The 26,193-nt window shown below is 38.6% G+C and overlaps 1 protein-coding gene across 16 annotated transcripts in view; it reads right to left on the bottom strand.

Annotated features, from left to right (window-relative positions):
• Positions 1–26,193, bottom strand: part of ANKRD28 (ankyrin repeat domain 28) — a 148,711-nt gene that overhangs the window by 16,822 nt on the left and 105,696 nt on the right. For 14 of the 16 annotated variants that reach the window (XR_004971580.1, XM_036332677.1, XM_036332678.1 and 11 more), the window contains 11 exons: positions 25,834–25,976; positions 23,069–23,281; positions 21,515–21,593; positions 20,331–20,445; positions 19,318–19,400; positions 15,158–15,221; positions 13,467–13,535; positions 11,192–11,332; positions 7,294–7,405; positions 4,900–4,926; positions 3,498–3,572 (listed from right to left, as the gene is read on the bottom strand). Coding sequence is in view for 15 of the 16 variants with exons in the window: in XM_036332677.1 (XP_036188570.1) it covers positions 3,498–3,572; positions 4,900–4,926; positions 7,294–7,405; positions 11,192–11,332; positions 13,467–13,535; positions 15,158–15,221; positions 19,318–19,400; positions 20,331–20,445; positions 21,515–21,593; positions 23,069–23,281; positions 25,834–25,976 (1,121 nt within the window). In the remaining variant the exon portion in view is untranslated. Of the gene's footprint in view, positions 1–3,497; positions 3,573–4,899; positions 4,927–7,293; positions 7,406–11,191; positions 11,333–13,466; positions 13,536–15,157; positions 15,222–19,317; positions 19,401–20,326; positions 20,446–21,514; positions 21,594–23,068; positions 23,282–25,833; positions 25,977–26,193 lie in introns of those variants that run through there. The other 2 variants (XM_036332686.1, XM_036332688.1) reach the window with 2 other exon arrangements.

The raw sequence follows: 26,193 nt of genomic DNA on the forward strand, positions 1-26,193 counted from the left end.
TTTCATGAGTCTACAATGTCTGGTTAATGGCAGACATTGAATGGATATGTGACATGGATTCAATTAAAACTTTCATTCTAAGTCTATTCAGATTCCAATGTCTGATTTTTCAGTCACAATTCAGTCTTCTTTTAACTTCCTGATAAAACTTCACTATACTTAAATTATAGAGACAGCCTGCAACTAAGTTAAGCTAGTACTTGAGTTTTCTGATTTCTCAAATTAAAATGACTCCTCCCTCTACTGAATAATATGCCCTATCTCAAAAATAAGCGTTTCTTTTAGCACAAAAATACTTAGACTGAACCCTGCTTGAATGACTGCCATGTGTGAGGCATTGTCTAGCAGTACAATAGAGTAACAGGATTTAAAAATTTGTCAGACTGAAGTTCTGCTTTTTTATACAGCCTGATAAAAGCGCTTTCCAGATAATTCATTTAAAAAACCAACATGTCAAATGAACATTTATTATTCTCATTGGACTAGATGCTGAGCAGGACATAAAGCAGTAACAAGACACAGTTCTAGCACCAAGGGAATGTTCTCTCTAGTTCACTGACACGGCCACTTTGTAGTTAAGGGACTTTCAGAAGTTATTTTTTGATGCCATTCACACCTACAGATTAGCAGGTGGGTAAATTATCACTTTTGAATTTTTCACTGGGAATGGAAAAACACAAAATTCTACCATACTTGAGCTAAATCTCACTTGCTCCTAATCTGAAAAAAGATACACAGCTAAGAGAAGGCCCCACACTGCATCAAAGGGCTATAAAGCCATTTATTGTGGAAAATGTCAGGAAGTACCAGAAAGAGTAAAGGTGCTCTAGGCCAGGGGTGGGCAACCTTTTTGTGAGTGCGTGCCAAAACCAGCAAAATCTCTGACTCAACATTCTTCTGCGTGCCAACCCTAATTTTTTCAGAACATGTTACGCCTACTTGATATCTCTTAAGGTGTACGTATGTGAAGAACCTTGAAGAAATAATAAAATTCATTCGAGCGACAAAAACACAGTATATGATGATGAAAAATACATTAATTTTTTAATGTATACATGTACACTGATAGTCCAATAGAAAACTTTATGACTCCGTTTGATATTATCAGTGGGACTTTTGCTGCTGCATCACTGATGACAGAGATTTTACATCAGGTTTATATTTCGTGACCTTCAGAGATATGCACGAGCTACTACTTTCATCTATCAGTCTACTCTTATTACGAGACTTAACAAAATTCATCACTGAGAACAAAGATTCACAAGCGTATGTGGATGAAACCAAAACACTGGTTGGATCTAGGAAGGCAGAGGCATACAAATTGCTCTTCCCCTCTCTCATCAATCCATGTCTATGATCTTTAAGATAACTTGTTATGTAAAATTATGTATTTATCTAAGATGCACCTACACTGAACTTATCTGAAAAATAAAAATGTTGATATTAAGAAAAAAACTGTAAATGGAAGATTATAAGAGAGGGTTTCGCATGCCAGCAAAAGTTACTGGCGTGCCATGTTTGGCACGCGTGCCAGGGGTTGCCCACCCCTGCTCTAGGCCTTACTGATCTCTTTGATGTTTCTGACTCTCTCAAAGGTTCAAGTGACTGGAAATCACTGAACTTTTACTGTCTTAGGACCACATCCAACCTTGTTCCTCACCAGATCAGTGAAATTATGCTACTAAATGAATGGACTTTGAGAAACACGGTTTATGCAGAAGACAATAAGAAAAGAAGAGAGAAAATAAGGATGACTAGGAGCCATGACGATTTGCCACAGGGGTTTTTTCCTTCATGATGTCCTTGTATAGGCTGGAGACTTGTATGTTTACTAGTATGTGTGAAGACAGGAACCAAGACCAATTTCACTAAGCCTCAAGCCACTGTGTTTTAACTGTCAAGCTGTCCTAGATTAGAAGAGTTTGGAAGGAAAAAAAATCCACTTCAAGTAATTTCTGAAGCCTCCCAGAAATACAGTGGGGCCTTGACTTACGAGTGTCCCGACTAACGAGTTTTTTGAGATACCAGCTGTCTCTCAGCCGATTTTTTGCTTTGAGTTGACAGAGTAATTTGAGTTAACGAGCTCCTTAATGAGCTCGGTCTCGGAACTAATTAAACTCGTAAGTCAAGGCCCCACTGTAGATACAAATGCAGAAGTGGTGGCATAACCACATTTCATTAAGTCTAATTACTAAATTACAAAATTGTTCTCATTCCAGCTTAAAACACTACTTAGCACACATGCTCATAGCAGCACCATTCACACTAGCCATAAAATAAAAAGCTAGCAAAAAAACAACAAAAAACTATAGTTTTTGAGATAACTATTCAAGACGTGGCAAAGTGCTTAGTCTGGCACCTAATATGTGCTCAAGAAATGACAGTGCTATCATTTTAAGAATGATGACGATGATGCAAGAGGAATTGCCTAGTCATCTACTCAGACTTCATTTCTTGCCACCAACTGTAAAACAGCTATTTTCTCCACGCTGGCTTTGTCCTCTGGATGACTTATTTACTATGTAAGTCTGAAGAGCAGATAATATTTCCAAAGACCCAAAGGGCAAGGAAGCAGACAGCTTCAGCATGCCTTCTTAGTTATTTAGAACATGGCAAGGAAGTGGGGAGAAAGACACTGCAGAAAAGTCAACGTGCACATGTCAGTGCTAAGACATATGCAAGGAGATCAGGATGAATATAACAGTCTATGTGAGAAGAACAAATTAAATGGATCACTGAACCTGGAGTGATCCATATTAGCTTAAGTAGTACCCCTGTAACCATTTTACTATACTTAAAATCAGAGGTCTCACAAATATACCTGGTGACAGACCCAAGTCTCCTGATTCTCAAAGTTCCCACTCTTCCCTCAACTGTAACCCGTTTGTTTCAAAAATAAATTCTTCCTTCGGCACAGAAAGAACTAGATTGGGCTCTGCTTGAAATTTCCTAAGGTAATTCATTCCCATATTTGACTTAAAGAACTGTCACACTCTCTCCTTTCTCCTCTTAGTGAGGAAAACTTCAGAGGCATCACAAACTAAAAGAGACAGCACATGGCTAAATCCTATAGCACGAGCAATCGAAGGACCAGTGAACACATACCCAGTCAGCATCCCAAGTTCACAATGTAAGCAGAAGTTACAGAAACACCACAGAAATTATAGCTCTTATACCACGTGTTCAGCAAGTTAGGAGCCATTCTACTATGACAGTGTGGTTTTAAATTCACATCACAGGTATGTTCTCTCCCTTAGATTAGGCCTTGGGGGAAACCCAAAGAACATTCAAAACAAAACAAAACAAAACAAAACAAAACAAAACAAAACATAAAAGTACATTCAAGAGTTCTCTAAATAAGGAAGTTCTTAAAGTTTTAATTCCATGACCATCATTACATGGATCAAAAGTTCTGGGTACTAGTTTGAGTCAGCACAGACATGAGGCATTTTCAGTAAACCAGCCATCAAGTTGGCTGTGCAGGCAATACTACTCACAGCCAAGTGTAAAGGGCTTATTGTTGCTCTATTGTCTGAATCACTCAGCATGTCTGTTCCGGAGGTTTCCATTAACTGAGAAAGAAAAGCATTTTAAATGTCAGAAATGACACTTTTAGATATACTATAGCAGTTATCCCTGCTCCCTTCCCCCCAAGTTAAAATCCATTTCAGAGTATAACTTATACATAAATATAAATGTAAAAATCTCAGACCCTCTCTCTCTCTCTCTGTCTCTGTCTCTCTCTCTCTCTCTCTCTCTCTCTCTATATATATATATATATATATAAAAGCCTAATGTGCAAATTGGCCCCACAGGAATTCTACTGGGAGACTGATTGCTTGCTATGACATGCGCTGACTACCAGGGGGCGGTGTGGAATGAAGGAAGGCCCCGGCCGGCAGCCAGAAGGCCCCGATTGGCTCTGATCACCAGCCAGGCCTAGGGACCCTACCCATGCATGAATTTCGTGTGCTGGGCTTCTGGTCTATTTATATAAAAGCCTAAGCGACCTTTAGGGCCAAACAACCGGAATGACTGGTCCACCAGTTGCTATGACATGCACTGACCACCAGGGGGCAGACACTAAATGCAAGAGCTGCCCCTGGTGGTGAGTGTACTCCCACAGCCAACCTCCTGCAGCCCCTCCCAGGGGCCGGCTGGCCCCCATCAGCTCCTGGTGCTAAACCATTTATAGAGATCTGCTTCTAAGTCGGGGTTCCATACGTAGCAGAGCAATTCCCTGACTGCAATCTACTGAAAGTCAGCCCTCGACACAAGGGTTTCTCTCTCTTCCATCCTTGTGGTGGCAGCATGGCAGCGAGGGAAGAAGGGGGGGGGGGGGGCAGGGAACTGCGTGATGGCGGCATTGGTGTCTGGTGTCCGTTCCTTCTGCGCCTGGTCCAGTGACCTTTGCCTCCTCTCCCGACTCTGCCAGGGCCCTCGGGCCTGGGCTGGGACGGGGAATCAGGGGTGGGTGGTGGTGGATGTGGCCCATTTCCCAAGGGGGCTGAGAGCCAGCGACCAACCTCCCACAGTCCCTCTCCCGGCCGGCCAGCCAATCTCCTGCGGTCCCTCCCGTGCCCCCCACCCCGTGCACAAATTCATGCACTGGGCCTCTAGTTATGTAATAAAAACTAAAGTCAGCAAGCTTATAGAACAGATCATCCTGAAACAGGCTAAGAGTTTTGAGGGAGACTACAAACTAAGAGCTTAAGGAAAATGCTATTTAATTACCACCAAGTAAGAACCTCCCCCTACCCTTCCTCCCTCCTACCGCATACATGATTTCTGTCACCATCTTTGTTTCCAGGAATGTGTAAAATGGGCTATAGTTCTGGTGAGAGCAAATAAATAATTATAATAGTCTGAATAGTAGGAGGTAAATGAAATTATACTTACAACATCTAAAGGAGTTTCACTTGCAATCTGAAATAAAATTTTAAATAAAAAATAGTTTAGGAAGTATTCTTACATATAAAAGTGATAAATGTTAACTAACTAATCTAATAAAAGAGAAACATTTAAATTGACCGTACCTTCATTATACCCCAAGCCATGCCCACCAGCCAATCAGAGTGACTATATGCAAATTAACCCAAACAAGATGGCAGCCAGCAGCCACAGAGCTGGAGCAAGCAGGAGGCTTGGTTGCCCTGGTGATGGAGGAAGCCAAGCTTCCTGCCTGCCCTGGCCGGCTGTGGCCTCCACTAAAGACAACAAAGTTTCAATTATAGAAGATAAACAAATCCCAGATACCTGCTTTCAGCCAGCATCCACTGGGAGCTTGGGTGGCTGGGGGCCGTGGCCAGCCTGCAAACAGCCATCAGCCCCTCACCCAGGATGGCCACACCCTCATGGGGTGAGGGTCCCCGCTGGGGGGCTTGGCCAGCCTGCAAACAGCCATCAGCCCCTCACCCAGACTGGCCAGGCACCCCAGCAGAACTCCCACCCTGAAAGGGGTGTGGCCAGCCTGAAAACAGTCCTCAGCCCCTCACCCAGGCTGGCCAGGCACCCCAGCGGGACCCCCCACCCTGATCTGGGATACCCTTCAGGGCAAACCAGCCGGCCCCCACCCATGCACCAGGCCTCTATCCTATATAATAAAAGGGTAATATGCAAATTGGCCCTAACAAAAGAAAGACTGGTCACTATGACACACACTGACCACTAGAGGGCAGATGCTCAATGCAGGAGCTGCCCCCTGGTGGTCAGTGCGCTCCCACAGGGGGACCTCTGCTCAGCCACAAGCCTCTCCCGCCTCCTCAGCAGAGCTAAGGATGTCCGACTGCAGCTTAGGCCTGGTTCCCGCTGGCAAGTGGACATCCCCCGAGGGCTCCTGGGCTGCCAGAGGGATGTCTGACTGCCAGCTTAGGCCTGATCCTCCCCGCCCCGCCCCCTGGGGAGCGGGCCTAAGCCAGCAGGTGGACATCCCCTAAGGGGTCCCAGACTGCGAGAGGGCACAGGCTGGGCTGAGGGACACCTCCAAGTGCACAAATTTTTGTGCACCGGGCCTCTAGTAGGCCTATATTTACATAGGACTTTTTAAAATTCCATTCTGAGCTTGTGCTTCCCTTTCCTCCAAAATTAAGTCTTTTAAATAAGCAAATGTATAAACTAATAGACCACAAACCTAGACACATGGATTTAAGATTTTAGACCAGCCGTGGGCAAACTACGGCCCACAGGCCGGATCTGGCCCGTTTGAAATGAATAAAACTAAAAAAAAAAAAGACCGTACCCTTTTATGTAATGATGTTTACTTTGAATTTATATTAGTTCACACAAACACTCCATCCATGCTTTTGTTCCGGCCCTCTGGTCCAGTTTAAGAACCCATTGTGGCCCTCGAGTCAAAAAGTTTGCCCACCCCTGTTTTAGACTCAAGATACCATAGTAATCTTTGGTTCTAAATGCTACATCAAATATGTCAATCTCCTTTTTTCTATCTTTTATACTCACTCTCCTTGAATTTTACTTTCACTTGAAGGGAAACAATGTTTAATACAATTTATAAGGTAAGTTTAAATAAAGAACCTTTAACTTGAAGCATCTGTTACACACCTGAGAATCTTTTAACTTGTTCAACCAAGTGGGGTGAACGGTGGATACCATAGTTGAAACACAAAGTTACTTTGTAGCCTCCCTCATCTACATCTGCTAAAAGAATGGCCTTTCAGAATTCCCTAAATATGGGGGAACTTCCTCCAATGGGGACATTTATTTCTCACTTAAGACATGGTTATATTTCTTTAGAAACATTTGGAAAACATTTATTTAAAGGGGCAGAGGAGCCCTAACGGGCATGGCTCAGTGGATAGCGTGTTGGCCTGTGGACTGAACAGTTGTGAGTTCAATTCTGGTCAAGGGCACATGCCTGGGTTGCAGGCTCGCTCCCTAGCGGGGGTGTGCAGGAGGCAGCCAATCGATGATTCTCTCTCATCATCGATGTTTCTATCTCTCTCTCCCTCTCCTTTTCTCTCTGAAATCAATAAAAATATTTTTTAAAAAAATAAATAAAGGAGCAGAGGAAGTAAATGCTACATAGATATGAGGTAATGTAAGGGAAAGACATAAGTAGCCCTGTCCAGAGACCTAATTTTGTCCTTTCTTTTTGAAAGGGAAAAGAGAATGACAGATAGCTGACTGAGACAAATATGAATTTGACAGGTATATGGATTCTAAAAATGTTTAAAAGCAACAGAATTTGTTTACTGATCCATTTATCATCATCTTCATTAAATTATTAGAATATAAACTCATATTAGTTGTTCCACAAGAATTTAGGAATCTTACCAGCTGAAGACATAGACGGTGACCATAAGCAGCTGAATAATGAACTGCATTGTATCCTTGCTTATCCCGGATCCCTGGATTTGCATCATTTCTTAGCAAGTATTCTAGGCACCTATTTGCAGAAACAACATATTCAAAATTCTGAATCCTGCATTTTAACTAGTGATAAAAACAGACAAAAATAAAGACATTTTTCTTACATCTGAGCAATGTAAAATCATAAATACACCTAGTCACTTAAATGACATTGACTGTAAGTTTCATAAAAATACAAACTGTTCATAAGAGAATCTTCTTCATTCAAAGCAAATACCTCCCAAGTCTGTCAGCAAGCACAGTGCACAGGGCTGTCTTTTACAGTCACAACCTACGGGACTACCTGCTCCCCTCACACAACATCTGATGTGATTGAAGTCTTAAGTGGTGGTGAGCATCCTATGTTGGCAAATATTACTGCTCATCTATCTGGAACACAGAGTGAGCACAATATCTCATTAGGACACTCAATAAAGGATGCAACGACATCTCACAAAATGGAAGTCAGAATTCAATGATCTTGAATCAGAAGACTGAGAGGGTGTAAAGAGTGTAAAACTGGTATGCAAGTGACAAGAAAAACCTTTGCATGGGAGAAATACTTCATTTCTGTGCTATTAAAATATGAGAAAAATAATTTTAAAAGGCACTATATGATCCACACTGTTATAATTTTAGTAATTTTATTGTTACCTTAGCAAAAAAAGAAAAAAAAAAAGAGTACTAAATTAGAAATTAAAAGATTTGTCTCTAGAGCTGATTTGATACCAATGATCTTGGGTAAATCACTTCATCTTTATAATGAAACTAGAGGCCCGGTGCACGAAATTCATGCACTGGGGGGGGGGGTGTGTTAGGGAGGGTGTGTATGTGTGTATATGTGGTGGTGTCCCTTAGCTCAGCCTGCACCCTCTCCAATCTGGGACCCCTCAGGGGATGTCTGACTACCGGTTTAGGCCCGATCCCTGTGGCGTTGGGCCTAAACCAGCAGTCGGACATCCCTCTCACAATCCGGGACTGCTGGCTCCCAATCGCTCACCTGCCTGGCTGATTGCCCCTAACCACTCCCCTACCAGCCTGAGTGACACCTAACTGCCCTCCCTGCCGGCCTGATTTCCCCAAACTGCCCTCCTCTGCAGGCCTGGTTGCCCCCAACTGCCCTTCCCTGCCAGCCTGATCACCCCCAACTGCCCTCCCCTGCTGGCTGGTTGCCCCTAACTGCCCTCCCCTGCTGGCCTGATCGCCCACAACTGTCCTCCCCTGCCAGCCATCTTGTGGTGGCGATCTTGGTCCACATGGGGGCAGTCATCTTGTGCGAGGGCATGACAGTCAATTTGCATATTACTGCTTTATTATATAGGATGGCCTCTGTCTATTCATTTGATAAATGGGGGTGGGAATCCAACAAAATAACCTAAATTCTATTCATGCTCACATTACAAGTCCATAATTATTCAGTGATAATTTGTCTAATATTGCAATATTACTAAATATAGGAAAAATGTGTAAGCAAATACTTCTTAAGTTTACAAAAGCAAACTGAGGTTATATGAAAACAAATAAGACAGAATCCTTAAGCAATGTAATTGATTTTTAGTAACTATCATATATATGTATCGTGTGTGTGTGTGTGTGTATATATATATATATATATATCTACTGTTAAGGAGTAATTATGAAACCAATTTACACACAAATACACACACACACACACACACACCCAGAGAATTCTTTTTTTTGTTTAATATATATTATTGATTTTTTACAGAGAGAAAGGGAGAGGGATAGAGAGTTAGAAACATCGATGAGAGAGAAACATCGATCAGCTGCCTCCTGCACACTCCCCACTGGGGATGTGCCCGCAACCCATGCACATGCCCTTGACCGGAATCGAACCTGGGACCCTTGAGTCCGCAGGCCAACACTCTATCCGCTGAGCCAAACCGGCTAGGGCCCAGAGCATTCTTTTCATTGCCAATCCTTATTTGTTTAATGTTGAATTGCTTAAAATCCTTTAAATCTTAGAAATTATTTACAGAATCTATAGCTATCACAATTATCCTTAAGTAAATGTTCATTCTTTTAGGTGAAATTTTAGTATTTATGTACAGCTAAAATTATTGACAAACACTGTGAACTGGGTATCACTATGATTAAAAACCCCAATCTGACTTCTTAATTGACAGGCCTGGTGATTCTTGGTGTTCATAAACTGGCTGTAAGGGCACTTTAGGAAGTGTTCCAGGCAGTGTGCAAACTGCACAGTCTTCCTAGGTGCCCAGCTCCAAAGTCAACACTCACTGCAAAGATGGAGAAAAGATGGGCAGGACTGGAGAGCAGTCTCATTGCCTCACAGGCACAAACACTTCACCTAGGGCATACCTTATCTTTACTCAAGTTCTCTAGATATGAGTGATAAAACGGGAATAGTTCTCCTTACTGAGACCTGAATACAAGACAGTCTATCAGAGGAAAGAACTATTTTAAGATAACTTGCTGATACATGAGTACTAAAAAAAAAGATTTATTTAAGGAAAGCAAAACAAGCAGGTAAGTTCATGTTGACTTTCTAAAGTGGGGGGGGGGGGCATGTCTCAAAGCACTATTTTCAGTGACTAGTTCCAAGTTTTCAGAATTAAATGGTTTGAAACAATTAAACTGTTATACATGCAGTAGTTTCTATCAAAACACATTATTTCTGTAATTTTTTACAGTAACACTACTCGGATGATTGGTCTGTAACAAAGCAAAGACTAAGAGTTGATTTATAGTGATAGAATTCCTCCTACTAGCATGGCTTTTAGATCCTAAGTAATTTCATAACTACTTTGTGAGTCAAACATTCTTTGTAACAAAGGGAAAAAGTTCTGACACCCAAAATAATGACTTGTTCCAAATATTTTTGGCTAGAATGTGGGGAAGCAAGGACTAACCTCAGGTCTTCTCTTCATCTAGTGTTCTTGCCATTCTACTAAATGCTTTAGCACAAGGGTGAATGAGTTAGTGATACTTTAACCTGGGTGTTTCTAAAATACTGAACCACAAAATTACTTGACCTTGAAAATCTGGAACTCAGGAACTCACTTTTAATTTGCAAATAAGGTGGAAGGGAGAGAGTATCTTTTAATTTACTTTTCCTGATTATAAGTTAAGATATGCTCATTTTATAAAACTCAAAAAATTAAAAAATGAAGACTTCTACAATCTCAATCCTTCCCCTAAAATAAATTACGTATGCAAAATCAGGAGGAATTATTTATGACTAAATAGCTAAGTAATAAACTATAATTACTGTTATAATTTACCTTCATTTAATATATTAGACAAATTAAATATTCTCATCCCAATTAAGCACATAATTTAAATCAGAGTGTATTAGAAACTATTTCTCCTATTCTTCCCCTACCACCTAAGAACTTCTAACACTTTAAGATCTGAAGGATAGTGATATTCCAGTCTCACAGCCCAATCTTCTGGTAGCATTGCCCATGTATCTCTTCTCTTCCCCTTCCCCTATGATATACTCAAGGCTACTAGTAGCCTTTGAAAAGTCAGATAAAAAAAAACATGGAGGTGATATTAAGATGTGTTTTTGGCAGGGGGAAGGAAAGAGACCTTTATCTTTCTTCTATCATCTCAGTCAATAGGAAGGTTATTATTATGTTGAAATAGGTAAAAATAACTACAATTAAGGAATAATTATGAAACCAATTTATTTCCCACTCTAGAGACTTAAGGAAAGATAATCAACACCAACAAGTTCAAAAAGGAAATATAAATTTGCAATAAAAATAGCCATGCATTATGGCAGACGTGATTCTACGGGAGCAACGATCCTTCATTCTCACCACATGATACTTACTTGCCATCTGTGTCTGATGTAGCTGCATAGTGCAGGGGTGTGCATCCTCTTTCATCAAGGTCGTTCACACTGGCTCCTGATCCCACAAGAGCAAACAGGCACTGGTAATTGCAGTTGGCAGCAGCATAGTGCAGTGGAGATCTTTTGCGCCCAAGTTAATATAAGAAAAATAAAAGTCAGGGGCATAGAGGAGTAAACAAGAACACAGTGGACGCTTCTTACTCCACTCAGTTACAATACAAGAGAGCCTGAGATTGATTTCTGCCATAAACTAAGTCTTTTGGAGGGCTGGACAGAAAGCTGAGGAGGAGAAAAGTTAGGCAGCAGAAAACCTCTAAGAATATGAAATTAAAAACACAGTTAAATGATTTCATGGTCTCTGGAAGTTACAATTCCAGTCTTTTGAGTGAATTACAGACACCCTCAGTATTCTGTTCAGAAATTTGGCAACCTTTATTTTAACAAAACTTTCCCTATACTAAAAAATAACTATTAAAGTTATTATTTATTGAGAGTCAGTTCTATTTGCTACTAAACTGTGTATTCCCATTCTTATTATATAATTCAATAAAACATTATATAAATTGATGAAAACAATGCTTCATAGTAAGAGGTAGCAGCTTCTGTTCATGTCTCAGTAGAAGAATAAAAGAGAAAATATAGGAGCATTAAAAAGAGTGCTCAGTTATATCCACTATATGGTAGAGCTACAAAGTAATATCAGATTTTAGAAGCAAAAATACATAGTTTTGAAGACTGTTCACTATTCAGAAGAGTTAGAGCACTGTTCTAATTTCTAAAGACTGAATATTCATAGCCTATTTCTTTCCAGTTACTGAAATGAAACAGAATGTTACTATATCTAGGAGTCCATGTCTTTGGTTTGCAAAGCTATGATTCCATGACTTTTCATTAAAAAAGAAGAAAAGGGAGGAGGAGAAAACAGAAAAGTGAAGATAAAATTTAGTCCAATCTTCATGCTATATATTTTTAAAAACATTTACCAAGGGAAAAAACAGTAAAACATTATTTACTGAATATAGCATAGTAATAGTACTTTAAAAAATGCAATTAACCCTGAATTACTTTCAAACTTCTATTCTCAGAACCTGCTTCTGAAGCTCTATTTGTAATATAGAATGCTTCAAGTGTTATGAATTAACTAATATAGGATGGACTAAAGTGCTTTATAAAACCAAATTCACTATAAAAATTTTGCATTCCAAAGCCAAAATGATTTTTGATTTTGCAGGTGATTAGTTCCTTCCATTAGCAGACTTATGAGAGCCGTCTGTCCCTCAAAGTAATTATAAGATCAGATAGTTTTTTCTTTTCTTACATGCATTTCTAATTCCCTATCATAGTTAATTCTATTTATTTCTGCACTGGCTTAACCACATTTCCTTCTTACACACCTACCCTTTTTTGTCATATACACTTTGATACAATTCTCAAATTCTTCACACACACAATTTTGCTCCTATTGCCACCTCTATTTTTCAAACCAATTCAAACTGCCTTTGATTCTTACTTATATGGTTCTAACACTCTGGCAGGGAGGTGGAAAGACACCTTTATCTTTCTTCTACCACCTCAGTCAATAGGAAGGTTATTATAGAGTAGATAACAGTGGTTTTAAGTATTGCCACCACAAATGCTAGCAACAATGAGGCCTGGGTTTGAACCCTGAGAATGAGGATTGGTTGAGTGACTGCAAAGGGACTCAGTCATTTCACAGGTGCTTTACTGTAGGTCCTGCTCAGGGAGTGTTTGTGGATATGCTGGTATGGGTATTTGTGTATGTGGGGAGTTACAGGAGAGGAGAAAGGAAAATTACATATATATTTGCCATTTCCTCTCTCTCTCTAGTGCTCTGTAACCAACATGGGCATTGCACGCTCTGAAAAAAAGGAATGCCTTGGGGGAAAGGAGAATACTGAGCTCTAGCTTGTTTCTGGAAGAGACCACAGGGTTTTACATTTCCATGGCTATAATTATGGGAGGAGAAATGATACCAAGAGGTAGAGAAGTGCTTATAATGTAAAGTTATAAAGTGCCAGAAGGCAGCGTGGGGCTGTGGCAGGGGCTTGGGTGGAAGAAGATCCTGGGTAGGAATGAATATTTACAAGTTATCAACTTACTTAAACCTTGCAATGAATCATGATCACAATGCTAAAATGTTCAGTTAATTCTCAGAAGCCAGTTAGAAGGTCAAGCAAGTCACTGAGTAAATAACATTAATTAGGCTCTACAGAAAAACTGTATCACACCTTACCTCCCAAATTTGTCCTTTTTGTTGAAGTCTGCACCAGTATTCAGCAGAAGGTTTAGGCACTCCAAATTTCTATCCAGGAAAAAATAGAATACTTAATTGTTAGTAATTTAATAATGAAATTGGTAGGTTTAAATATGCATAAAAAACATGTTTTCAAATGAGAGTAAAGTGAATAATATAGCACGATTTATATTTTATGAAGAATAAAAACATTAAAATTCATCTTATCTGAAATTTAAAAAGTTATATACATACGTATTGCTCATTGATAGGAAATAACGAATGAATCCTATTGTCACTATTTAAAAGGAAGTTCACATTTGTAAGTGTCTAAAGAGTTTTTAAGAGCCTTTAAATAAACTTCAAGCAACATGCTTAGAATTGAACAGTTTAAATTTAAGTGGTTTTTAATTCTAAATTGAATTAAAATAGGTTAAAAAAATCAAACCTGAAAACATAGATAATGTCCAAAATTAGCTATTCCTTGCTTACTTAGATGCATCCTTAGTTAAAATTATAGGAGAATATGTTACATGCATGGGTATTTCTAAAATTTAATTTTTATAAATGTGAACATCAACTTACTATTTCTATGAAAATTGCAACTGCCAAACAATAAGACATTCATGTTGTCTGTTGTCCCTCTCTCTATAGGCAAGTAACATGGATGCTAGGTTTTAACTGGAAGGCTCTTTGGTGACATTGGAAGAACAAGAGCACCCAGTCACATGTTAACAATCCATCTCTACAACTGAGACTGGCCTAGTGGTAGTCTTGGTTCAACACACTTCGAAATCATCAGTAATTGCTAAGGAATTATTACTGGAAATAAAACTCTTGCAAATGTCGTCCTGAAAAAGTCATCAAGAATTAAACGGCTTATCACAATTTTAGGGTTTAGATTATCAAAAGCTTTAGAGATTAGCATCATGCTTCAGGGACCAAGGGTTTTTATTCCCCCTAAAATGTTATTGATTTCAGAGAGAGGAAAGAAGAAAGAGGTAGAAACATCAATGGCTGCCTCCTGCATGCCCCTGTTCTGGGAAATGAGCCCACAACCCAGGGAATGTGTCCTGACTGGAAACCGAATTGTGACCTCCTGGTTCACAGACTGACACTCAACCATTGAGCCATACCGGTCAGGCGGGACAAGAGTTTTAGTTGAAGTTTGTTGTTCATTCAAACCAACTGTCTAATTTCCCCTAGTAGTAATAATTAATACTCAAAACTTAGTCCAAAATCTTTCAATTTCAAATTTTCCATTTCATATATATTCTTCCTGAGTAGAAGCAAAACATAAACAACCTATTAACATTTCCCCCGCCCCGAAATTACAATTAAAAATTCCTTAACGCATTCTCAAATAATAGTAGTATTACTTAAAATACTCCCAATGTTTTGATGCTCTTATTGGAAGAAATATATTTTTCATTTACCCAGAAATCATTCTTATAAAAAGCAATTAACTTCCTTTTGTAAGTCTGTTCTCTCTCTCATACTCACAATTTATGACTTAGGTGGATAAAGATTTAAGAAAAGCAATTTCTACTACTCAGGACTTTCTTCTCCCAAATCATTCTTGTTATGTTTTCTATTTTGTGGTAGTCCAGAACTAATAAAGAGAATCAAAGAGAAAAACTGCCATGACCGACGACCTTTTTCTTAAAACAGTAACTGTTTTATTAACATACCCTCCAGCTGCAGCTGCATGGAGACAGGTCCTACCATTATCGTCTGGGGTATCTATGTCAAATCCTACAAGAAAAAAGACATTTTACATGTTATATAATGTTATAGATACATTACTTATATTACAGTATTTTGTCAAGAAATGTCAAGAGCCACACACCCCCAATCTCAAACAAAACTATGAATTATAGTTACAAAATTATGGAAAATAGATTAATGATGTACAATATTACAAAAAAATTACTACTAAAAAACAGGGTTTTAGGATAAGTGCTTGAGTACTTATTTAAAAACTATAGACACCTGGGGAGAACCAAGATGGCGGCATAGGTTAACGCCGGAGATTGCTGCCTCGACCAAGCAAATCAAAACACACCTAAAAGACGGAACGGACATCATCCAGAACCACAGGAAGGCTGGCTGAGTGGAAATTCTACAACTAGGAGGAAAGAGAATATCATACCCAGACTCAGAGGAGGCGCAGTGCGGAAGTGAAATACTCAGGTACAGAGTGCACGCGGAGCCGGCTGGCGGCGGAGGGCGCGGTTGGTGCTTTCAATCGGGAGGGAGTCTCAGATTCTGAGCTCCAGATCCGGGCGAGTCTCTAGGGACCCAGACTCAAATGGGAGAAGCGGGACTGTCTGGCTTCAGTCGGAACTCGAAAGCAGCTTTCTCTCCGAGGTTTGCAGCGGTTGCTGGGACTCTGAGGCAGAGCCCCTAGGGACGGAACTGAGAGCAGCCATAACTGCTCGCTCCGGCCCGCCCTATTGATCCCGAGCCCGAGTGACCCACCCGCCCCGCCCAAGCCCTGCACAGAGCCATTTGCCAGATAGCCTCAGGCAAAGGCTAGATTAGCACCTCCCAAGAGGACAGAAGTTTTCTCACTGCAGACACAGCTGATTCTCACAGCCAGCTGGCCTGGAGGTCAAATCCCCCTAGTATTAACTACAACAATCAAGGCTTAACTACAACAAGACTGCGCACAAAGACCACTAGGGGGTGCACCAAGAAAGCATAAAAAATGCGGAGACAAAGAAACAGGATAAAATTGTCAATGGAGGATATTGAGTTCAGAACCACACTTTTAAGGTCTCTCAAGAACTGTCTAGAAGCCGCTGATAAACTTAATGAGATCCTCAACAAATCTAATGAGACCCTCGATGTTATGATAAAGAACCAACTAGAAATTAAACATACACGGACTGAAATAACGAATATTATACAGACTCCCAACAGCAGACCAGAGGAGCGCAAGAATCAAGGCAAAGATTTGAAATGCGAAGAAGCTAAAAACACCCAACCGGAAAAGCAAAATGAAAAAAAGAATCCGAAAATACGAAGATAGTGTAAGGAGCCTCTGGGACAGCTTCAAGCATACCAACATCAGAATTATAGGGGTGCCAGAAGAAGAGAGAGAGCAAGATATTGAAAACCTATTTGAAGAAATAATGACAGAAAACTTCCCCTACCTGGTGAAAGAAATAGACTTACAAGTCCAGGAAGCACGGAGAACCCTAAACAAAAGGAAACCAAAGAGGACCACACCAAGACACATCATAATTAAAATGCCAAAAGCAAAAGACAAAGAGAGAATCTTAAGAGCAGTAAGAGAAAGAAACTCAGTTACCTACAAGGGAGTACCCATACGACTGTCAGCTGATTTCTCAACAGAAACTTTGCAGGCCAGAAGGGAGTGGCAAGAAATATTCAAAGTGATGAATGCCAAGAACCTACAACCAAGATTACTTTATCCAGCAAAGCTATCATTCAGAACTGAAGGTCAGATAAAGAGCTTCACAGATAAGGAAAAGCTAAAGGAGTTCATCACCACCAAACCAGTATTATATGAAATGCTGAAAGGTATCCTTTAAGAAGAGGAAGAAGAAGAACAAGGTAAAGATACAAATTATGAACAACAAACATGCATCTATCAACAAGTGAATCTAAGAATCAAGTGAATAAATAATCTGGTGATCATAATAGAATCAGGGACATAGAACGGGAATGGACTGACTATTCTTGGGGGGGAAAGGGGTGTGGGAGATGCGGGAAGAGACTGGACAAAAATCGTGCACCTATGGATGAGGACAGTGGGTGGGGAGTGAGGGCGGATTGTGGGGCGGGAACTGGGAGAAGGGGAGTTATGGGGGGAAAAAAGAGGAACAAATGTAATAATCTGAACAATAAAGATTTAATTAAGAAAAAAAAAAAACTATAGACACCTGAAACTAATATACTATATTGTATGCTGATTGTAATTGAAAAAAACACACCATAACAAATACAAATAAAAACCATAGAATACAATGGAATATTATTCAGCAATAAAAGAAAATAAAGTATTGATAATGCTACAACATGGATGACCCTTGAGATCAATTTGCTAAGTGAAAGAAATCCGTCACAAAAGAGCACATCTTGGGTGATTCTATTTCTATGAACTGCCCAGAATAGGCAAATTTATAGACAGAAAGTAGATTAGTAGTTGCTTAGGGAGAAAATGGGGATTGAGTGCTAATGGGGCTTTCTTTTAGGAGGAAAATAAAAATATCCTAAAACTGACTGTAGTAAGGGTTATACACCTCAGAGAATATACAAAAAAAGACTGCAAACTTTAAGTGAATAAAGTGTACCATATGTGAATTATATCTTAATATGTTTCATTTTTTAAAAAAAGTTACAGGTGCTTTGCTACCTATAAATTTTTACTAACACTGAGAAGAGGTTTTAGAATTCTCTTTCACAGGAAAAATGGGTATGTGAATACTTGTGGGGACACTCACACAATTTATTTTTATTTTTAAAAATATAGCCCTAACCGGTTTGGCTCAGTGGATAGAGCGTCGGACTGTGGACTGAAGGGTCCCAGGTTCGATTCCGGTCAAGGGCATGTACCTTGGTTGCGGGCACATCCCCAGTGGGGGGTGTGCAGGAGGCAGCTGATCGATGTTTCTAACTCTCTATCCCTCTCCTTTCCTCTCTGTGAAAAATCCATAAAATATATATATATATTTTATTGATATTTAGAGGGACATAAAGATAGAAACAGTGATGAGAGAGGAACATCATTGGTCAGCTACCTCCTGCACACCCCTTATTGGGGATCGAGCCCACAACCCAGGCATGTGCCCTGAATGGAAATCAAACCTGTGACCTCTTGGTTCCTGTGTCGATGCTCAACCACAGAGCCACGCGCGCGCACACACACACACACACACACACACACACACACACACACATTTAAAAACTCAAAACAGAATTAACTCACTTAAGAATTATCATTTAAGAAAAACTCAGAAGTGTCTGTCTCCAAATATGCTAATTTTCATGGAAACTTTCCCATAATCCTTTCAGCAATCATGAGTATTAATATATAAAATCTGTTCAACTTTCTTAACCTCTGAGAAATATAATCAATTAAATTTTATATATTTAGTAATTCTATGAATTTAATAAGGACCACAGTTTTGTAGTAATATTTATAAAAAGCTATTCTGTTTTGTTTCAAACTGACTACGATTGTGGCATTTTAAAATAGTAATTAGATGACACAAATAACTTCACAAACTTCCTGTATGATGGAAATTAGGTCTTAAAAAGGAAGCATGCAAATAAAGATATTTTGCTTTTAGACATAACGGGACAATCCCAGAAGATGGTTACCCTTCAATCAACAGAAGCTGCTCTAGAAATACTCCACATCCCATTCCTAACAGAGAGAAGAAAATCACTGGAAAAATAAAAAACCTTTTCCAGAGATGAAGAGAAAATTGAACCTTAAAATTAAAGTACCCGCCCTAACTGGTTTGGCTCAGTGGATAGAGCGTCGGCCTGCGGACTGAATGGTCCCAGGTTTGATTCCGGCCAAGGGCATGTACCTTGGTTATGGGCACATCCCCAGTAGGAGGTGTGCAGGAGGCAGCTGATAGATGTTTCTCTCCCATCGATGTTTCTAACTCTCTATCCCTCTCTCTTCCTCTCTGTAAAAAATCAATAAAATATATATTTAAAAAAAAAAAATTAAAGGACCCAACATTTTCTAAGAGGGGTTAATACATGATTCACATTTGGAGATATCTGTATGTAATTATTGAAGAACAAAGAAATTGTATTAAAATGGGGGTAGAAGACAAATTAATCAGTTTGCAAAAGTCCCACTCACCAGAAGAAAGGAGTTTCCTGCAGCAATCTGAAAAACCACTCAAGGCTGCCAAATGGAGGGGGAACATTCCATGTATGCCACGCCTGAAATAAACCAGACAGTATTTTCATTACAATGCAAGAAAAAGACAATCACTTAAATAAATTACTTAAAGTGAAAAGACAGGTGGGTCAAAATCTTAACACCTTGGAGAGCAATTTGGCAATAGGTTAAAGGTGGGCATAACTTATTATCCAGCAATTTTCCTCAAAGAGTAAGGTTTTTTTTAAACGCAGCACTACTGTCATTATACACTTTGTTGTGTGTGTATGTATGTATGTGTGTTTGTGTATGGGGGCCATCCTGTGCATGTAGGATGTTCAGCAGTGCCCCTGTGTGCTACCTACACTACACTATATGCCAGGAACATCCTCCTCTCAAAATTATTGCAACCAAAAATATCTATACTAATAAAAGCATAATATGATAATTAGACTGGACATCTTCGGGACGTCCTTCCAGACAAAGCCACGGTGGCGGGGGGCCGAGGCAGAGACAGTTAGGGGCGATCAGTCTGGCAGAGGCAGTTAGGGGCCATCAGGCAGGCAGGCAAGCATCTAGGAGCCAACGAAAGGGATCCCGGGTTGAACAGGGTGCTGGCCGGGGGGCTGAGGGATCCCCCCCCCCCCCCGACCCTGTGCACAAATTTCATGCACCGGACCTCCAGTATTAAAAATTAATAGACCACACAAATTAAAAGCTCTAATCAAAACTGCATAATCTAGAAAGAACTAGAGTTAAAAAATATTTAAAAGTACTCTATGCTGGCTTACCAAATGAAATTGTATTATCAAACATTCTATTCTTCCAAATTGTAAATACAAAAAGGAGAAAAAAACCCTCTAGCAATTAGTACAATACGTAATTGCTGGAGGCTAAAACCCACATTTCTAATTGAAATATCTAGGAAAATGCAGTTCACTTCCTTCAGTGTTTCTCTGTCACAGCTATCGACGCCTTGGTTAAGTACTTACTTTGCAGTGTCAGCACCACTTGTAATAAGAGTGTTGATTAGCAGCTCATGGCCATATCTTGCTGCTATGTGCAAAGGGGTGTTTCCATTTTTATCCTCACAGTCAATTACAGCTCCTGCAATAAAGGACATGCTATCAGACACTAGATTATATATAGATCAAGACAAATCTATTACATGAAAAGCAAGATAAAGCTCTATTCAAGCACACTGATGGATTTAACTAGATTTCATTCATAGTACATTGGTCTAGGCTAGCCGTGGGCAAACTACGGCCCGCAGGCCGGATCTGGCCCATTTGAAATGAATAAAACTAAAAAAAAAACAGACCGTACCCTTTTATGTAATGATGTTTACTTTGAATTTATATTAGTTCACACAAACACTCCATCCATGCTTTTGTTCCGGCCCTCCGGTCCAGTTTAAGAACCCATTGTGGCCCTCCAGTCAAAAAGTTTGCCCACCCCTGGTCTAGGCACTGGAGTTACAGATTTTATACTTAAGGGTTCTGGGATCCAATAAGTTTGGAGACCATTGTTTTAAAGCAAAATTAAACACATTTCTTTAGAACAAGACTTTTCAGAACGTTAATGTGCACACTCTCACATCATCAAGACTACTGCATGCAATGCTTCACAAAGTATTTGATCATGAGCCTGTTCCTATTTTTCCTCTGCAAAACCACTAACAGCTGTTATCTTGAGAAACATGTCTTGAAAAACATTGCTTTAAAGCACTGCGCCTAAAAGTTCTTTTTACTTAAAAGTTTAGCTTGCCTAGTATTAATTCAAATGCAAAAGAATACAAGTTCAAAAAGTAAATGAAAATTCTAAAAATAGTTCAAAATATTAAAGAGGGGAAAAATGATATTTGCAACAGAGTTTTGTTTATATATAATATAAATGCAGTGGAGAGGCAGAATTTTCTCTTTACCAATATTTTTAAAAAGCCAACATTACTGCTAGAGAAATTAGATTTATAATCCAGGGGAAACAACCAAAAATAAATTTAAGAAATTATGTAAAAAACATATACATGGCATTTTATTTTCTTTATTTGGTTTTCATGAGATCTGACATCAAATATTTAAAAAATAGACTACTATGACAAGTCCTCAATACCATTCATTTTGTGGATGTTTTTACTACATTTAAGAAAAAAAAAACAAACAGAAATACTTTTTACCACTCTGGATAATGGTTTGTGATCTGGAGAATCTACCGTGGAGGGCAGTCATGTGCAGTGGGGTTTTCCCATCTTTGCTCTGAAATAATCAAACAAAAAAAATTTAAAATAGTTGTCCTATCCATAATATGTAATCCTTAGTTTCATTTTTAATGTTCTCTTGTATTTTTATTTTGTATAACTATTACTCAAGTGTTAAGTTTAGCTGAAGCTATGGAGGTAAAACAGTTGAAAATTATGAACTTCTTAGCATGTGTATTATAAAGCACAAATTTTTAAAAAAATCAATGCCTACAGTTTATAAAAAGCTCTGCATGGTAGATACAGTGTAATCTTACTATCATTCCTATCTCATAGGTGGGGAAACTGAAGCACAGGATATTAACCAAGCCATATAATCGGGAGTGGGACACAGCCAGGATGTGCTTCCCACATTTCAAAAATTTCACATTGCTCTAATTCCTTCATTTTAAGAAATATTGAATCCCTCCTCAACCAAGGAAAAGTGAATGTTGTAATTAACCTCAGCCCATAATTCACTTAAAAACTGATATATTATTTTTGTTAGCTATTTTCTCAAATTACTTAAAATAATAAATCAAACTAGATGTGCATGTGTGTATTTAATGTGAAAGTTCTGAAATTAAAAGGAGTTCTAAACATGAAAACAATGCTTGAGTTAGGTAAAGTCTTTTCTTCCCCAAAATTATTTAACAAATCAAAACATATACATGACCACCAAAAAAGGAAAGGAATTGTTTTATAATTCTAATCCTTCACAATATTCAACATACCTTCTGTGTATATATTCAAAACTGAAATGTGGTAAGTGCCAAGTTACACTAAAACTGTATAATGCAGATCTCCTTAAGAAACTCTCATGTCAAAAGGATCTATATAATACCTTCAACAATAAAGATTAAAAGAAGAAAAAAAACCCATCATGTCATTCATTATAATAATGGAGTATTAGATTTATTTCATAAATACCTATTTAGGTATTTGATTCTTTAATTTTATATTCATATTTTCAAGCAAACAAGCCATCCAATTGGCAACATTGTGAAAAATTTCAAAATAGAAAAGTTGAAAGAGTATTACAGTGAACACCCATACACATACCACTGAGATTTCAGAGAGGAAGGGAGAAGGAGATGGAAACATCAGTGACGACAGAGAACCACTGATCAGCTGCCTCCTGCATGCCCCCTACTAGAGCCCACAACCCTGGCATGTGCCCTGACCAGGAATTGAACCGTGACCTCCTGGTGTTCAACATTCAACCACTGAGTCATATCAGCCGGGCTGTTTTTTAAACTATAGAATCTGGAACACCATGTAAAATGGAATTTCAACTGTTCTAGATTTGACAGAAATGGAAATAGTGTATATATATATATTCTTTTGTAAGGCTTCACTCAACATATTTAAAGATTCATCTATGTTCTTGTATCAGTAATTTGTTACTTTTTGTTGAGGAATGATATTTGTTACTGATATTGTTTGAAATAGTGAACTCCTAAATACTAGTGTGGATTCCAATTGTATTCCTACCTTCATATTGACGTCAGCCCCATTGCCCACCAGGAGCTCTAAGCACAGCGCTCCATGTGTTGAGGCAGCAGCAAAGTGCAAAGGAGTAAATCCTTTCTCATTCTTCTGATTTACATTAGCACCACTATCGATAAGTTCATTCACTACAACATCTTGTCCATTATAGCAGGCTACATGAAGAGGTGTATTTCCATAGGCATTTGGTTCATTCATCTATTGGGAGAAAACAAAATGTCAATGTTAAAGTAGTGTTTCTAATTATCCTTGTTGTGAGTTATTTTAACAACATTTTGCTTGCAAGCAAATTATTAAAGTGAGAAACAGGGATAAATATACAGATAGGCTTATAATTCTCAACTTCTTTTAAAATAATGAACATTAAAAACAGCATTTTTGTATCAAACGGCATTTTGTACAGGGAATGTAATTCCCATGTACAATGTCTACTGCATGACAAAACTGAATGATTCCAAGAAAGATATTTTAGTGAGATATAAAAGACTTCCAGGTAAAGGACATTTAGAGAATTAACTCTAAGAATCATGAAAAAATGAACACAAACGGAAAATTCTGAGATATTATTGAATAATGTGCACATGCTTAGTCTTTTCACTTACAGTGACAAAAATTAGTAATGTAGTAGGTATCAGAAAAATTTTTACACGAATGGCATTTTTTTCTATTTAATATATTTTTACAACTTGGGCTCTAGACATTTTCTAGTCTTACATATTGACATTTTACCAAAATAAATGTGCTCAAAATATGCTCAATACTGAGAAATAATTCACGCAACTCAAGTTATTCTCTCTTCTAATAAATAAAATGGGCAAAAGTCTACATAACTTTTGTGTAGTAAAGAATCTGACCTTTGCCAAAGAAATGTCTGGTCTTTGACCTTGTCTTTTGGGAGGTAATACACAGCATACGTAATAGGAGTGTCCTTGCTTAGGGAGGGAGCAGGCTACACTGGATCTTAAAGTAGGATTGGCTATAGCTGATGAGTCTTAGGGCCCTCTGGTATCATTGGATTTAGAGTATGAAATCAACAATGTGGGCAACTGATAAAATCAATCATCCCCATGTAATGGAAATCCAATAAAAACACTAAAAAGGAAGCTCAGGTGAATCTTTCTTGTTGGCAATACCATGCGCATATTGTCATACACTAATGCTTTGAGAGTAAGGAGTCCTAACTCCATGGGAGAGGCCAATGGAAGCTTTTCATTAAGAATACTCCTGAACTCTGTCCTATGTGTCTCTTCCTTCAGATATCTTCATTTGCATCTCTGCTGTATAATAAACCATAACTGTGAGTATAATAGCTTTTGGTGAGCTTTTTGAGTGATTCTAGTGAATTAGGAAACGTGAAGGTAGTTTTGGGAAATGCCCAAACTTGTAGTTGGTCAGAAGTAAAGGTAGTCTTGTATGGAAACTGTGCCATCAAACGTTGTATAGTTGGCCCCCATTTATCACAACTTTACATACCATTTTCTTTTCTCAGATACCTGGTAACAGAAACTGGGGGAAGTAAAAATGTAGTATGTGACTTTAGTCAAAGTACCTAGATTTAATCAACAAAAGATAATAGACATGGAATAGATTCTCCCTCAGAGTCTCCAGAACTTTGAGATTAAATCTGTTTTAAGTCACTTACTTTATGGTAATTTGTGAAGGCAGCCGTAGGAAACTAATAAATCATGCAACTGGAGGCCACAAGTCACTAAACGGCTCTAAGTCTGACTATTTTAAAGTGTGTACAAATGTAATTTTACTCTCAATAAAATAAGCTTTAAAAACTGCATCAGAAAGGAACTTGGAACAGAGATCAGAAACAAGGCTGTCTCATTTTATCTAGATCAAAATAGATCATCTAGTTGAGATGCCTAAAAATGTGTTTAGATTTCTGAGACTTTTCAAGATCCCCATACTTCAGTAGTTACTTGCTTGCTTTAGGCAAAGTGCTTCCCACAGTCCTTAAATTAAGTCTACTGAGCTCTATAGTCACCATGTATTCTTTGCCCAACCAGAGGCTACTACCTACCTCGTTCTTGTTTGTCTGATCTAAACTGCATTCGTCTAGCAGAGACTTCCTTCTCTCCTAATTTGCTGCTCCTATCTATGTTTTAAGAACCAGAGGAGGTTGTCAGAACTGTACTTAAAATTAGAGTAAATATACTCTTGGATAAAAAGTACTCCTGCTTAAAAGGATGGCCTGTGAAAGCTACAGGTATTCTAAGCTATAATTCCAGGATCAAATATATTCAGATAAAGCAGCAACCCTTTCTAACCAAACATTTATGGTTGATGGGCAAGAAACTCTAGTTTTCCTGCCTATCTCTTCCCAATATCCTGTAATGTGAATTGCTACAGTCATTTAAAGGGAAGATTAGACTAAGTGGGCAAATAAGACTAACCATAACCTAGCCACTTAGAAAAAATAATTCATGTATGTCTGAGCTGCTGGTTTTCATAGCTGAAATGGAACTACAGAGCCTGGAATACGATGGAGAAGTAAAAACTTTTGTCACTCAAACATTCACCTTTGAAATGTATTTTACCTCTTCATCTACTTTGACTAATTACATGTCTTCATCAGATATCAGTGCACTATATATTATGTAAAGGACTATAAGTATACTGGTTAAAAGACATAAAAATTATTGTATAAAATCATCTTTAAATCTGAAGTAACTTCTACCAATAGTAAAATCACAAACATAAAAATTCTCCACTCCCTTATAGTGCTCAGTCTATAAACCTACATCAACTCCAAGGTCTAAAAGGTACTTGACTACGCTGATCATTCCACTAGAGGCTGCAGCATGAAGAGGTGTGTAAGACTTCTTATCCTTGCACGTCACTTCAGCTCCATGTGCCACAAGTAATTTTACTACTTCAATGTGACCTGAAAATGTGTTTATGAAGAAAAAATAAATATATCAGCATATGGAAAATATGGATATAATCCTGAACATCTTTAAAGGAAGGCAAAAATGCAAATTAACTAGATAATGCATGACAAATTACCAATAAATCACATTATAACCAGACAGGATGGAAGCAAAATATAAAGAATTCAGGATACTTTTTTCTTAAAACAAACTTATTTTTTAAATATAATT

Source organism: Myotis myotis, unplaced genomic scaffold (genome assembly GCF_014108235.1).
Source record: "Myotis myotis isolate mMyoMyo1 unplaced genomic scaffold, mMyoMyo1.p scaffold_m19_p_13, whole genome shotgun sequence".
Classification (NCBI taxonomy): Eukaryota; Metazoa; Chordata; class Mammalia; order Chiroptera; family Vespertilionidae; genus Myotis; species Myotis myotis.